Consider the following 15,149-nt stretch of genomic DNA (forward strand, 5'->3'; position numbering starts at 1 on the left):
AGATCAAAGTTAGACCAGGGTGGGGTTCAAGTAGGACGGATCCTCTTCCTCACAAGCCTGTTGCCTTTTCTAGCCTTGAGGTTTGCAGTTCCGTTTCTCACACCCAAATGTTCAAAGACTTCCAGCTCCAGTGGCAGGTTCCTACAATTGTTAGCCTTGACCTTGGCCAAAGCCTTTCTCTGAACCTCAGTTTCTCCAGTTACAAAGAAGAGATGATACCTGTCTAAGGTGTTTTAAGAATACATGAGAGCATGTGTAGGGCAGGGCCCAGTGCTTACTAAAGCACTCTGCTGTAAACAGCGGCACTTCCTGAGCACTTGCTCTGTGCCGGGCTGGAGCTGAACACTAGTTGTCCCGGTCTGGCCCTCCCAGTTGGTTTGGAAGGCAGGTACATTTGTTCCGGTTTCTCAGCCAAGGACTGGAGGCCCGACAGTTTGCTGGGCTGGGCTGGGCCGGGCCTGTCGTGGGGCAGCCGTTCAGACTGCCCGCTGCCAGGCTTCCAGTCCCCGCCCGCCCGCTGCGCTGCGCTGCGCTGCGCTTCCCGCCGACCAAGACTCCCGGGCCGGCCCCGCCCTCTCCGCTGCAGTTCCGACCCCGGCATAGCCCCGCCCCCAGGCGGAGCCGGCGCCCGGAGCTGTAGCGGGAGAGCAGGCAGCTGGACCCCAGCGCGGGAGGAGGCGGCAGAGGTACCGGCGGGAGGGGGGAGCGGAGGCACCGCGGTCGGGCGGAACAGGGAAGAAAGTGGCCTGGCGTGGGCCCGGGTGGTGTGTGGGTAGGAGGGGGGTCCTCGCCGCGTTCGCCGACTGCACGCTCCCAATCGCCCGTTGGGCTCCAATCTCAAGTCAGCACGTCCAGTCCCCTGCCTCTGGCCGGTGCTGCCCCCTACCTCCTTTGCGGGACGGCCTGGCCCGCCCGGTGTGCGGGTGAGCGGATGCGGTGCCTCCCGACTCCTCTCAGCGGCACTGGCGACTGCCCTTCTGCCTGTCGGCTGTGTGCTCCCCCTATTCTGGGGCTCCCCTTCTCCCTGGGCGGCCTCCAGCCCAGGCTTTGCGCACCGCCCCCTGGTCCCAGGCCTGGCCTGGGAGGAAACATCTGTCGCGCCCACTGGCAGCAGAAACGGGGTCACGACCTCCAGATGTGCTGGGAAGCGTCCAGCGCCTCCTCCTGGGGCAGTCAGGCCTTCCGGATCTGTGGGAGCGGGCCGGCCCCCTCCTCCCCAGTGACACAGGCTGTGAGGAATGTCCCGGCCTCAATGGACCCTGTGTGAAGCTGCCGGGTGGGGGGCAGAGCCCAAGAACATCCCCCAAGGCAGGCCAGAGCCCGGCACTAGGCCAGAGCAAGAGGCAGCCCATGGGCTGTGCACACACGGATACACAGAGCTCAACCCACACGGAGCGGGGGTCTGCACAGACCCCCTCCCTCATGTCCCCTGTCACCCCCATCACACACACTTCACACACACCACAGCCGAGGCCCTGGAGCTTGGCACACGGAGCCAGGGCCTGCATCTGACACCACACACTTAACACAAGGCCAGCTTCGCTTGCTTCACCTTCCTTGCGATCTTCCAGCAGTGTTGGGAGGGGACAGGGATGGTTAACCCCGTTTTAGAGGTGAGAGTACAGAGACTCAGGGTCAGTGTCATGAACTTGTCCTAGGAGAAACCAAGGGAGGAGGCACTCTGAGCCTTACTTGGTCCTGGAGCTTTAGCTAAGGGGTGCAGAGCCTCTGCCTCCTTCCCCTCCTAGCCCAGACCTACACAGTGTCACTGGATGATGCACAAAGACTCACCAGCAGGTGCCTGCACCCCTAGTGGGTCACCCACATCCCTGTCCCAGCCACCCACTCCATCCTGGGTTCACCTGAGAGTGACTCCGAGCCCTCACGTTCTCATACCACCCTTTGCACCTGCCCCTGGGCTCGAAACATTTTCCGCACTTAAGCAGATCCGTGGGGCCTTGGGTGTCTCACTCTTACATCCTGTGAGACCTCGAGCCTTAGCCCAACCCCCCACCTGCCCCACACCTACTCACACAGTGTTAGGAGTAGGCACGTACAGCACTGTTTAGGCCCTGGAGGTTGGCAGACCCAGGTTCAGATCGTAGCTGATACAGAATTGCTTCAGTCAAGAGCATCCCCTTATCTGGACCTCAGTTTGTTTGTCATATGGAGCTCAGACTCGACTCTCAGCATCAGTGAGGCCAGGTAGGCAGAAGTCCCCATGGGTCCCGGTTCCAGCAAATGGGCCTGCTCAGCATGACTCTCTCCTGTACCCCCAGGTATGGCTACAGAGGCCTGCAAGAGGTTGAGCCCAGGCCTGTCCTTCAGGTTAGGTTGACTTAGGTCCCATGACTGAGCTAATGTGAACCTAGCACCTTCCTCAGGATGTGGGGCCGGGCAGGGGGCTGGGCCCAGAGTTGGGGCCACTTCCTGTGCTGAAGGAAGTCCTCTTGCTGTTCCTGCTGCCCTGCCAGTCCCCCCTGGGAACCCCTGTGTCCTTGAGGTACTGAGGCCGTGAGGGCCAGGGCACTGAGGCCCAGCCTCTGGGTGCTCAGCTCCTCTGGGATACTGGAGGAAGTGGGAGGAGCAGGGAGGAAGGTCTCTGGGGACAGGACGTCCTCCCTTTGTCAAGGGGACAGGACCCAGACACTAGTGGCCCCATGGGTTTCCCGTCCGAGCGGAGACAAATCATCTGTCCGGTTGGGCCAGGTCTTGGTGGGGACCCTCACTCTGGGCCCAGACCAAAGCCAAGGTGTGCGAGTGGGGACTGGGGAGCCCTGGCAGCCCCAGGGCCGCCCAGGCTCCGAGACCCTCAGGGCCAAGGCCCCGAGAGCCCTGCCCAGCACTAAGCTGGCGGAGGGGGCTGGAAACCTCAGCCCCAGGCAGACGAGGAAGTGGCCTGGAAAGCGGAAGCGGCTTTGATGGTCGCGGAGGGGGCCGGAAGTCAACCCGCGTGGTGGACCAGGCTGGGGGCCCGGGTTCCTGTTTTCTCCCCAGGCTCCTCTGAGCAGACCCTTCTTCCCTCAGGGCAGGAACCGGCCTGCCGGCTGGGCACCAACCACCCGTGCCTGCCAATGCGGCCCGGCACCCGGAGAGCCAAGTCCCCAGGTCCGAGGCACGCCCATGTGGGCCGGCGGCGTGGGGAGTCCTCGGCGGGGCCCGGCCCCCGCGCCCACCGATGACCTCTTCGCCCGCAAGCTGCGCCAGCCGGCGCGGCCCCCGCTGACGCCACACACCTTCGAGCCCAGGCCTGCCCGCGGCTCGCTCCTGCGCAGCGGCAGCGATGCGGGCGAGGCCCGGCCCCCGACACCGGCCAGCCCTCGCGCCCGCGCCCACAGCCACGAGGAGACCGGCCGCCCCGCCGCGCCCCCCGCCCGCTTCTTCTCCGACCCGCTGGCGCTGCTGGGGCTGCCCGTCGAGGAGCCGGAGCCTGAGTTCCCGCCCGTGCCCGAGCCTCGCTGGTTCGCCCACTATGACGTGCAGAGCCTGCTCTTTGACTGGGCTTCGAGGCCACGCGGGACGGGGGGTCACGCAGAGGCGGGCTCTGGGACCCCCGCCTCGGCTCAGGACCAGACTGCCGGCTCCGACCTGCTGCTCGAGGCGCCTGGCTTCGTGAGTGAGCTCGGGGGTGAGGGCGAGCTGGGACTGGGTGGACTGGTGTCTCCACCTGTGCCCCCCTCACTGCCCAACGCGGCCGTGTCCGTCCTGGAGGAGCCACAGAACCGAACCTCGGCCTACAGCCTGGAGCATGCAGACCTGGGCGCTGGCTACTACCGCAAGTACTTCTACGGCAAAGGTGAGGGGAGGGCCGCTGGGGAGGGGCCGAGGTCCCTGTCACCTGTGGTGAGCTGTCCTTTCCCCGTCAAGTCCCTGGCCACGTGAAGGGTCGGGCTCTGTCTCTGGGCCGAGGCTGCCCGGCTTTAACCACCTCTCTAAGACCAAGCCTAGCCTCCGCCCAGCCAGGCATGCTCCGCTGCCCCCATCTGGTTCATCCTCTTGCTCCTCCCGGCGGGGGAGAGATTTCCTATGGACATTTCTGTGAGGCGGAAACTGAACCGCTGCACCCGGGAACCTTGTTCTCATCAGTGCGCACGAGGGAAGGCCCCAGACATCCTGGGGAAGAATGTGGGCATGGTGGGTGAGGCCATGCGGAATCTAGGCTTTGGAGCAGGCAGGCATGGCCCGCCTGGGTCTGGGGCAACATATATCATCGGTGAGGCTGCAGAAGGGGTGAGGCCTAGGGCCAAGTGTATAGGTGCCGACAGGAGTCAGGATCTGGGTTGGTAGAACGTGGGCAGGGCTGACGAGGGCACTGGACTTAATCTAGGATCTGAACTAGTGTGGTGGTGGGACCTGGAGCGGGGACTTTGTGATGGACGTGGTCGAGCGAGGGTGAGACTGCTCAGGGGGCGGAGCCGGTCATCCACCGCCCGCTTCCCCCAGAACACCAGAACTTCTTTGGACTGGACGAGGCGCTGGGCCCGGTGGCAGTGAGCCTGCGGCGGGAGGAGAAGGAGAGCAGCGGAGGGGGCACTCTGCACAGCTACCGCATCATCGTGCGGACCACGCAGGTGGGCCGGGGTCACGGGAATCAGACCGTGGATTGCCTTCTGAACGGCCTGCATGTATCCCGAGCGCCCCTCTGTCCCCTCCTTAGCTCCGGACCCTCCGCGGCACCATCTCGGAGGACGCGCTACCGCCAGGGCCCCCGAGAGGCCTGTCCCCGAGGAAGCTTCTAGAGCACGTGGCATCGCGGCTGAGCCCGACCTGCCTGCGCCTGGGCTCGGCTTCACCGAAGGTGCCCCGCACGCTGCTTACACTGGACGAGCAAGTGGTAAGTGGGTGGGACACCCCTGCCCTACAGCTAGACCTGGTCTGAACCCAGCCTGCCCGGCTCCTAGCCACCTAGGCTTGACCCTGATCCTGGGCTGGACGGGGACCCCAGGAGAGCTGCCTTTTCAAAAGGAGGGCATCAGAGGTCATCTGGAGCCTTGCCTCTCAAAGTAAGGTCTGTAGACCAGCAACGTCCATATCATCTGGGAGCTTGTTAGAAATGCAGATTCTCGGGCTCTACCCCAGACCTACTGAATCTCAGAGCCCGCACTTTAAGAAGATCCCAAGGTAATTGCTATGTGCATTTCAGCTGAGGAGCGCTGATCTGACTGCAAATCCCTCTCCTTCCCTGTCAGTTTGCCCTGCAATGCCCTACTTGGTCTCCTGCCAGTCTGGGGTGCTCACTCCTTCCTGGGACTGCCCATTCCACTGTGGGAGCACTCAAGCCCGCTGAAGGTCCTTCCCTGCCCTGTGCTGAAAGCTGCCTATTGGCCCTGATTCTCCTCCTCTGTCATTCAGTCTGTTAGGTCATTCAACAAACATTTCCTCATACCTTGGTACCAGGCCCCAGACTGGTTGCTGGAGACCTGTCTAGACCAGATGCTGTCCTTGAGTAGCTCACAGACAGGTGCGGGAGAGAGACCGCAGAGAATCCTGGGTAATGATGGAGCAGGATAACAGTGACAGGGCAATGTTGAGGGCTCTGTGGGGCACCAAGGTAGGGCTGACAGCCCTTCCTTAGTTCAGCGTCACGGAGGAAGTGCAAGAGCCCAAACCAGGAAGAGCAGGCATTTTCTGGACAGAAGGAACAACTCGGGTGAAGCTTAGAGACTAAGAACTGTCACGTCAGGGTCCTGTGGGCAGTTCAGCGTGACTGGAGTAGGGCTTGTGGGGAAGGGGTGGGAAAGGCTGGCCTTTGGTCCTGAGGGCACCGTGGAGCCGTGGAAGATCTGAGAGGTTGAGCAGCCCTGTGGCTGCAGTGCGGGGGCTGAGACTGGAGGCCAGGCTGAAGGCTGTTGCAGTCATCCCGGCCAGACATGGTGGTGACGATGGCAGAGGTGAAGAGGAGGGGACAGTCCAGGGACAGAGCGGATTGCCTTCGTGGCCGACTGGAACGGTGGGGGTGTTGTGAGATTGCCCTGCTTCTCGGCCGCTGGGAGTGGTAGTTTTTGGAGGCAGGGACCCTGGAGGACGAGTGGGAGGGGGGAGTCACAGTGAGGAGGTGAGGTGCCAGGGGCTGGAAGGACATCTGGGCAGCTGGAGCTCGGGGGAGGGGTCTGGGCTGGAGGCAGAGTTGGGGGTATCATACCGTGGAGATGGCTGCTGTGGCCACTGAAGGTGAAGAGCGTGGGTGGAGAAGAGGCCCAGACGCGAGAGGGTGACGTCCCTGGGGTCCCAGGCACAGTGAAGTTCCAGTTGTCCCAAGTGCCAGCTAAGGTGAGAGGGGGGTGCCAGGATGAGGCCGTGCCCGTGGCCGTAAGAGGGGCTTGGGGTTTAGGAGCTGGGGTGGAAGTGGGGCTGTAGCGTGAGGAGGGATGAAACGCAAGTGGGGAGTGTGGGTGTAGACACGCTTAGCGTGCAGACGGGAGGCCAGAGCTGGAGGGGCCCTGGGCTTATTTGTGTGGTGGCAGGGCACCCTGAGCTGGGCACAGTTAACCCCAGATGAAAAGGAGCCACAGGAGCCGGGAGCAGAGAGTAAGCAGAGGTGGTGCGGGGCTCCAGGCCACCAGAGGCTGGGCTCAGGGTGCCTGGCATTTGAAGGAGGGGAGGAGAGGCTGGCCTTGAGATAAGGAGGATGGCAACGCGGGCATTAATTGGGATCGAGCGCACTCTGTGCGGGGTCCTTTCTGTGAATCACGTTCTCTGTGGTCATATGACAACCAGCCCCCTCCCGGTTCCTTCTCACCTTGATCGCTGCCCTCCTGAGCGCTGGGAGCAGGAGAGACAGAACGCACTTGATAAGTGAGGACACAGAAGTGGCTTAGAGGGGGCAGAGCTCAAACCACACACGGAGGCAGTTCTGCCCCCAGGCCAGTGTCCCGGTCCATTCACCAAGGCCCAGGGGTGCTGCTGGGCGACTGAGGCCTGTGCCTTCCGCCTGTGCCCTCTCCCGCAGCTGAGCTTCCAGCGCAAGGTGGGCATCCTGTACTGCCGGGCGGGCCAGGGCTCGGAGGAGGAGATGTATAACAACCAGGACGCAGGACCCTCCTTCATGCAGTTCCTCACCCTGCTGGGTGACGTGGTGCGGCTCAAAGGCTTTGAGAGCTACCGGGCCCAGCTGGACACCAAAAGTGAGGCCCAGGGGGCCCGGGGAGGGGGCAGACCCGTGCTGAGGGGCAGGCTGCCTTGGTGAAAACCAGCTGTCTTCTCGCTTTTCTGTCCCATCTTGTCCTGGGTCTGGAGCCGGGGGTGGAGAGTTCTTTGGGTAGGCCGAGGACGTGGGTCCGGGGCTGCAAAGGCCAAGCCAAAGGCTGGGAGGAGGGGCTGGGACTATCCCACAAGGCCCCGGTGCCCTACTTCCTGAGCTGGGCCAAGGGGGCTTGTGGGCACCACCCTCTCCGTCAAACACACGTATTCCCACAAGCCCAGACCCTGCCTCCCTGGTTGGAAAGGTCCCAGGGCCCCTGGAAGGCGTTTTTATCCAGCACCTCCTGCCTGCCTTCCACTCTCTCAGCTGCTCCACACATGCTGGTGCCTTGGCCAACATCTATCTTCTCCTGGGACATCCGCCCCCGCCTCCTTTTTAGCAGGCCGTTTCTCATTTCTGTTCATCCTATCTCAGCATGCCCCCGTCCCAATCCCAGGCTGGAGGCTGGATGCTGTGAGGGGAGGGGGAGGGGAGCAGCCAAGGCCGAGGCCCTTGGAGTTCATGGCCTGGACCTTGGCTGGTGGCGGAAAGGGGTTGTCCACCCGCTGGCTGGGGGTACAGAGGCTCCAGACTGCAAGCAGCATGGCACGTTCAAGCCGTCCAGATTTCCCTTGCTCTCCCTCGGTGTCCCCAATTTCCTGGCCACAGCGGATTCCACGGGCACGCACTCCCTCTACACCACGTACCAGGACCATGAGATCATGTTCCACGTGTCCACGATGCTGCCTTACACCCCCAATAACCAGCAGCAGGTGTGAGGGGGCCCTGGGGATGGGGGCTGGCTATGGGCTTCTGGGGACCATGGAGGGGTGCTGTGTGGGTGGCAGGGTTTGAACCTTGGTCTGAACTCTGCTGACCCCTAACTACTCTCCAGGCTAGTGTCCCGCCCCAAAGACAGACACCCCAGGCCTTCATCAGGGGCAGGTGGGAGGAGCCACTGGTGCCCAGGCTCTTAGGTCTCACTCACATCCCCCACCTTCTAACCCCCAGCTCCTGCGGAAGCGCCACATCGGCAACAACATTGTGACCATCGTGTTCCAGGAACCCGGCAGCAAGCCCTTCTGCCCCACCACCATACGCTCGCACTTCCAGCACGTATTCCTAGTCGTGCGGGCCCACGCGCCCTGCACTCCGCACACCTCCTACAGGTGGGCGCTCGGGGCTCCGGTTCTGCCAAGGGTAGGTCTTCCTGGGCCCTCTCTTTGCCCCCGATCACCACCTCCTTCCCCACAGGGTGGCTGTGAGCCGCACCCAGGACACCCCGGCCTTTGGGCCAGCTCTGCCCCCTGGCGGAGGACCCTTTGCGGCCAATGCCGACTTCCGGGCCCTCCTGTTGGCCAAGGCGCTCAATGGTGAGCAGGCGGCGGGCCACGCACGCCAGTTCCACGCCATGGCCACGCGCACGCGCCAGCAGTATCTGCAGGACCTGGCCACCAACGAGGTGACCACCACGTCGCTGGACTCGGCTTCCCGCTTCGGCCTGCCTTCCCTGGGCGGGAGGCGGCGGGCGTGCCCCCGGGGCCCGGGCGCCGAGCTGCAGGCGGCAGGGGCGCTGGTGTGGGGCGTACGCGCGGCGCCCGGGGCGCGGGGCGCGACCGGAGCCGAGGCGGGCGGCCCTGACGGCGCAGAGGTGCCATGTCTGCTGGGCATCTCGGCCGAGGCGCTGGTGCTGGTGGCGCCGCGCGACGGCCGCGTAGTCTTCAACTGCGCCTGTCGCGACGTGCTGGCTTGGACCTTCTCCGAGCAGCAGCTCGACCTGTACCACGGCCGCGGGGAGGCGATCATGCTACGGTTCGACGGGCCCCCCGGCCAAGCCGTTGGCGAGGTCGTGACGCGCCTGCAGGTGAGGCGCGGGAGTAAGGTTGGGGTGTAAGGTCCCTGCGCGCGCGCGCGGCGGGGAAGGAGCCTGCTTTGGAACCCCTCGTTCCCGCCGCCTCTCCTGCGAAAGGGGAAGTCAGGGTGGTGGGGCACACCGGGAGCCTGGCAGGGCTGGAACTGGGGGCCCCCAGGCCCTCTTTTGCGGGGTGGGTGGCTAATGCCCTCCTCGGGGGTGTGGAAGGGCCCATGTGACCTGGGACGGCCCCCGGGGTTGGCGCTGGGGCGGCCCCTCCTCCGGCAGCCCCGCTCACGCCCCGCTCCGCCCCTTCCCAGCTGGTGAGCCGCGGCTGCGAGACGCGCGAGCTGGCGCTGCCCCGCGACGGTCAAGGCCGCCTGGGCTTCGAGGTGGACGCCGAGGGCTTCGTCACGCACGTGGAGCGCTTCACGTTCGCGGAGACGACGGGGCTGCGGCCTGGGGCGCGCCTGCTGCGCGTGTGTGGCCAGACGCTGCCCAGTCTCGGCCCCGAGGCCGCTGCCCAGCTGCTGCGCTCGGCGCCCAAGGTCTGCGTCACCGTCCTGACCCCCGACGAGAGCGGCCGGCCGCGCAGGTCAGGACGTCGGGACGCAGGGAGGTGGGAGGACCGGGCAGCTGGCCACCGCCTAGCCCGTGCCTCCCGTGTGGCCATTAGCGACAGGAATCTCGCGTGGAGGCCTTTCCTTCTTGAGAGAATCCCGCGTCTGTTAATCTCTCCGAACTGCACTATTTTTATGGGTAGAGTGAAGAGTAGTAAGCTCGTGTCTTAACCGCGCAAAAGATCCAAGAGCAGCCCCCGCTGTATTTCTCAGACACCTCTACACACTATTGGTTACTTACGGATATGCAGACTTTTTCTGTAAAGAGCTAGATAGTAACTCTTTCAGGTTTTCTAGGCTATCTGGTCTCTGCTGCAGCCACTAGGCTCTGTCACGGTAGCACAAAAGCATCCAGAGATGACATTTAAATGATGAGTATGGCCCCGTGCCACGAAAACTATTTATGGACCCTGAAATGTGATTTTTTTTGTGGTACGCGGGCCTCTGACTGTTGTGGCCTCTCCTGTTGCGGAGCACAGGCTCCGGACGCGCAGGCTCAGCGGCCATGGCTCACGGGCCCAGCCGCTCTGCGGCACGTGGGATCTTCCCAGACCGGGGCACGAACCCGTGTCCCCTGCATCGGCAGGTGGATTCTCAACCACTGCACCACCAGGGAAGCCCTGAAATGCGAATTTTATGTGACTTTCACATGTCATAAAATATTCTTTTTATTTCTTTCAGCTGTTTAAGGCTGTAAAAGCCAATCTTAGCGTTCATTCGTACAAAAACAGGCACATCTGCTAAAAAAGAAAAGACAAAGGCAGACGCTGGATTTGCCCCCAGGCAATACTTTTTGGATCTCTATGCTAAGTGGTTTTCGCACATTATTTAAATCCTCAGGGCAAACTAGATCAGTACTATTATTCCCATTTCACAGATGGAAAAACTGATATTCAGCGTGATTTGCTTAGCAATCACAAGGGCAGCACTGCGATTTGAACCGAGGTCTGGACAAATGGCCAGTAGCCAGGCAAATATTTTTCAGTGTTGTCAGAGAGTTTGGAGAGCTCTCCTCCTCCTGGAAGCGAGCCTCGGGCACAGCTGGGAGTGGGGCTGGTGATGCCGGTGGTGTTCCTGCCTGACCTACTCCTTCTTCCCCCCAGGAGCTTTTCGGAGCTGTACATGCTGTCTCTGCAGGAGCCCAGCCGGCGGGGGGCTCCCGAGCCGGTGCAGGATGAGGCCCCAGCAGTGGCCCTACTGCCCACCACGAAGCAGCTGCTGCAAGTGTGCCTGAACGATGGCGGTGGCCCTCCAGGGCCCAGGGACCTGGCCGAGGAGAGGACCGAGTTCCTGCACAGTCAGAACCCTCCATCACCCTGCAGGTGCGCCCTCTCGGCCTTCCCTCTTCTCCACCCCATGAGGCTGGACGGGAAGGCCTCTGCAAGCAGGGTCCACGGGTGGGGGCAGCTTCCAGTGCTGAGCCAGTCGTCCCTGCTCTCTCCCCAGCTCCCTGTCTGATGAAGCCCCAGTCCTGCCCAACACCACCCCGGACCTCCTCCTTGCCACCACGGCCAAGCCGGCAGCACCCAGTGCTGGCAGGGAGACACCCCCCACCCAGGTGAGCGGAAGCAACGCTCTGGAGCCCAACGAGCAGGAGTGGGCACCGTGGTGATGGCAGGTGCCGCTGCATCTATACCCGCTTCTGCCCCCCAGCAGGGGCCAGGCAGCCGCAGTGGCTGTGAGGACAGGGGTGACCCAGCCCCGGAGCTGAGGGCCTCCTTCTTGCCACGAACCTTGTCTCTGAGGAACTCCATCAGCAAAAGTGAGTCTGGAGCCAGGTGGGGGTCTCAGGGCGGGGCGGGAGGAGGCCTGGCCTGCGCTTCCCTAGCTGAGCGCGGCTCCGGTGCCCACAGTCATATCAGAGGCGGGCAGCGAGACCCTAGAAGACGAGTGGCAGTCCATCTCAGAGATCGCCTCCACCTGCAACACCATCCTGGAGTCGCTCTCCCGGGAGGGTGAGGCCACCAGGGTGCTGCGGGCGGAGCCAGGGTGGGGCTTTCTCTCTTTATCTCCCTGCCCGACGGTGCCTCTGTCCCCACAGGGCCGCCCATCCCAGAGAGCAGAGATGCCAGGGGAACTCCAAAATCTGATGCTGAGTAAGCCTCCCACCCGACCTAGCCCTTCACCCTGTGCCCAGGGTTCGTGCCCACCCATTGGAGTGAAGCTCTGTCCCAGGGCTCTGCTGTCACGTACACCCAAGTCAAAAGACGGGGTTGGGCCCCTCTCAGGCGGGCGGGTCTGGGAACCAGCCCATGGCGGCGCCCCCTGCCCTGGTCTCACTGAGCCCTGAATCCCATGTCCTCAGGCCAGAACCCGGGAGCCTGTCTGAGAAGGTCTCTCACCTGGAGTCCATGCTCAGGAAGCTGCAGGACGACCTGCAGAAGGTGACACGGTGGCTGCGGGCCGTGGGGAGTCACAGGGCTGCCCCAGGAGAGGGGCCAGGGGCTGGCCACGCTGACTCCTGCCTCGCCCCACCTCCCCCCAGGAGAAGGCAGACAGGGCGGCCCTGGAGGAGGAGGTGCGGAGCCTGCGGCACAACAACCGGCGGCTGCAGGCCGAGTCAGAGAGCGCGGCCACGCGCCTGCTCCTGGCCTCCAAGCAGCTGGGCTCCGCCACCAGCGACCCGGCCTGAAGCCGGAGGGTCCAGCCTCAGCCCGGCCGCAGACCTGCTCGAACTGCCCGGCCGCTCGCTCGGGGCACCTGGGCCACACCAGGCCCCGGGCCCCCCTCAGGGACTCTCCCTGCGCGAGGCGCATCTTAGCACTGCCCCCGCTCCCCGGCCCATTATTTGGTGGCATTTTGGTGGCGAAGTTGCCCCTCTACCCCCCTTCCCCATTTGTAAATATTCTGTGGAGAAAAGGGGACTTCAGGGAATAAAGAAGCCACGGTTATTTGTGTCCACACAGGTGTTCATGACATGCTGGGGGAAGGGGCTTTGCCCCCTCAGGCCCCGGCCAAGCTGCCGGGACAGTGGCTCAGGGTTAGGCTGGCACAAACTGAGAGGTTCTCTGAGGCTAGGCCACCCTTGGCTTCTGTCCCACAAACACTGATTTGGTCTGTGGGGAAGCAGGTGGCCACGCCCTGTACCTATTCTGCTTAATCGTTGGAGCCAGATCCCTGCCCTAGAACCAGACCTGCGGGGCTGAGATCAGAGGCAGAGCCCCGCTGGGCAGGAGAGGAAAGGCGCTTAGGGGCCAAGGGGCGCCTGCCCATGCCCTCTTTAAAGGCCCTGTCCCCGGTACAGGCCCCGCTCTCCTCTCTGTAGACACTGAGTCCCCAAGCCTGGCACTCCCTCAGTCACCTGGCCAGATCTGGCAGGCCCCAATTCCAGACGTAGTAGCTTCTCTGCCTTAGTTGCCTGGGAGATGTTTCCATGTCCCAGAGGAAATCAGCCCTTGACCCACTTCTCTCCTCACCAGCCCATGACCCCTTGTTCCTCGGCAGGCTGGGCCCTTTCCCGTGAGTGGCATCAGCAGGTCCAAACTTGAATCGTGTCTAAACTGTTTTCTGGATCTGAGGCCCAGACAGGGCACTGACTTGCCCAGCATCACATGCCTCGTTCAGCCCTGCTGAGACTCAGGCCCTGGGGTCCATGAACTCAGGCTTTGGCAGGATGAGCTTGGCTCTGAGAAACAGCTTCAGGGGCTCAAGCTTCATGGAGCAGGTAATGTGAGGGCTGAGGGTTCTTTTGTTTTTTGTTTTTTATTTGTCTGCTCTGGGTCTTAGTTGAGGCACATGGGATCCTCATTGTGGTGTGTGGGATCTTTAGTTGTGGCATGCAGGATCTAGTTCCCTGACAAGGGATCGAACCCGGGCCCCCTGCATTGGGAGCGTGGAGTTTTAACCATTGGACCACAGTGAAGTCCCGGGGCTGAGTTTTAAAGGCTCAATGTCAGGACCTTTGATCCCTGGTCGGGGAACTAAGATCCCACGTGCCGCAAAGTGTGGCCAAAATGTAAAAATAAAATAATGGCTCAATGTCCTGTTCACCAGGTAGGGAAGGCGAAGGTGGTATCCTGGGTAGGACCAGTCTGGGGGGCCTGTTGGACTGGAGTCGGCCTACGTAGGGACCCAGGGTCAAGGAGGCTGGAGCTGGATCAGAAAGGGCTGTGAACGGGTGCACTAGAGCTCCTGGACTAGCAGTTCCCAACACTGTGTCCCGGCTTTCACCTGGTGGACTGCAGTGAGGAGCCCTCACAGCGCAGGGTGGAAGGCTCTGGTGTGCTAGATGTTCCAAGGGAGGGTGATGTGATTTGGGTGTCAGAGCCCTTTGGCTACAGGGAAGGCAAGGCCAGGGAGGAGGCTGTAGTAGCAGCCCCAGTGGTGGCTGAAACCAGGTGACAGCAGTGGAGATGGGGAGAACTGGGCACATTTGCCAGGACCCAGTGAGGGTGGACTCGAGCTGCTAGGGGAGAAGATGCAGAATCCATGGTGGTGGCCAGGTTTCTGGCTGGAGTCCCTGGAGGAAGGTAAGGCCATGGCTGAGACGGGGAGGGGGGAGGGGGGGAGGGGGGAGGGGGAAGGGCAGGCTGGGGCTGGCTGGGGTTCTTTGGAACACGGAGAGTTTGAGAGGCCTGAGGGATGTCAGTGTGAGATGTCCAGTGGGCTGGCGCACTGGAGAGAGAAGTCTGGGCTGGAGACAAGGATTTGGGACTGGTGAGCCATGAGCATGATGAGGTCACTCAGGAAGTGTGGAAAGGACCGTGAGAGGGCTTCTGGGGGTCACAGGATGTCACTCCAGGACACTGGGAAAGCCAAGAAGAGCGAGGCACAACCTGGGTTGGAGGACCTGGGCTCGCTCATTCCCCTCTGGGCCTCAGGCTGGCCACACTGCAGGCAGCTCTGCCATCAGGTTCCTCTGAGTAGCCTTCTCACCCCGCCAGGTCCCCCCTGGCGCTCGCCCTCGCCCCATTTACAGCGCCGCTGCTCCATCAAGCCCCACCTCCCCAAGCACCCCCCGGCAGCTTCGCTGGGGTCCTGACCTGGCCACCACGCTCGGGTTCCGCCCCTACCCTCGCGCGTAACTACAGCTTGGCCTGGTCCCAGAGTGGCCCACCTGCTTCAGACCCTGGGCCCCGACCAAGAGCCTGGAGCGAAGCACGATTCGCTCGATGCTTTCCGGTTCGCCAACATTCCGCCGCCAGCTGGCATCTTCCCTCGTAGACACCGTCCATCGGAGTCTGCACCCTGGGCTTACTGTGTTCCCAGGGGACTCTCTAGATTTGCAGCACGTCCCACTGAAACCTGGTTGCTCCTGCCTTCACCCTCTCGCAAAACCCTGCGATGCCACCGGCCTCAGGATGGGTTTTCCTGAAGCGCATTACCGGGCGCCCCGGTTGCAGACTGGTATCCGTGCGCATGCGCACTAGCGACGGCAGGCCCTAGCGGGCCACGGTCTCTGGCGACCCTGCTTTACTGCGCGTGCGTCGGGCCAAGCCGGAAGTACGTCCAGTTCTAGTCCCTCTGGAAGTCGATTTGTTTTTGTTCAGGACTCGTG

The 15,149-nt window shown here is 62.7% G+C and overlaps 1 protein-coding gene and 1 long non-coding RNA gene across 4 annotated transcripts; one reads left to right on the top strand and one right to left on the bottom strand.

The window, feature by feature from the left end:
- The first annotated feature begins 596 nt into the window (after positions 1-596).
- On the top strand, positions 597-12,543 carry SIPA1 (signal-induced proliferation-associated 1). 2 transcript variants are annotated; one of them, XM_059069991.2, is made up of 16 exons: positions 597-686; positions 3,028-3,796; positions 4,444-4,571; positions 4,658-4,834; positions 6,950-7,124; positions 7,850-7,953; positions 8,192-8,349; positions 8,435-9,044; positions 9,353-9,627; positions 10,756-10,974; positions 11,099-11,210; positions 11,306-11,414; positions 11,506-11,607; positions 11,694-11,748; positions 11,958-12,036; positions 12,138-12,543. In XM_059069991.2, the coding sequence occupies exons 2-16, from the start codon at positions 3,124-3,126 to the stop codon at positions 12,282-12,284; spliced, it is 3,123 nt and encodes a 1,040-aa protein (XP_058925974.1). In that variant the 5' UTR covers positions 597-686; positions 3,028-3,123; the 3' UTR covers positions 12,285-12,543. The 2 variants fall into 2 exon arrangements, with proteins under 2 accessions (XP_058925974.1, XP_066893666.1); XM_067037565.1 differs by lacking the exon at positions 597-686 and having other exon boundaries at positions 3,034-3,796; positions 8,435-8,642; positions 8,949-9,044.
- On the bottom strand, positions 5,548-14,977 carry LOC136794477 (uncharacterized). 2 transcript variants are annotated; one of them, XR_010841296.1, is made up of 3 exons: positions 14,709-14,977; positions 6,143-6,265; positions 5,548-6,017 (listed from the first exon to the last, which is right to left on the bottom strand). It is a non-coding gene; the product is annotated as an uncharacterized lncRNA (long non-coding RNA). The 2 variants fall into 2 exon arrangements; XR_010841295.1 differs by lacking the exon at positions 14,709-14,977 and adding an exon at positions 6,740-6,973.
- Positions 14,978-15,149: the final 172 nt, after the last annotated feature.

The sequence above is a fragment of the Kogia breviceps genome, chromosome 7, assembly GCF_026419965.1.
Source record: "Kogia breviceps isolate mKogBre1 chromosome 7, mKogBre1 haplotype 1, whole genome shotgun sequence".
Taxonomy (NCBI): domain Eukaryota; kingdom Metazoa; phylum Chordata; class Mammalia; order Artiodactyla; family Physeteridae; genus Kogia; species Kogia breviceps.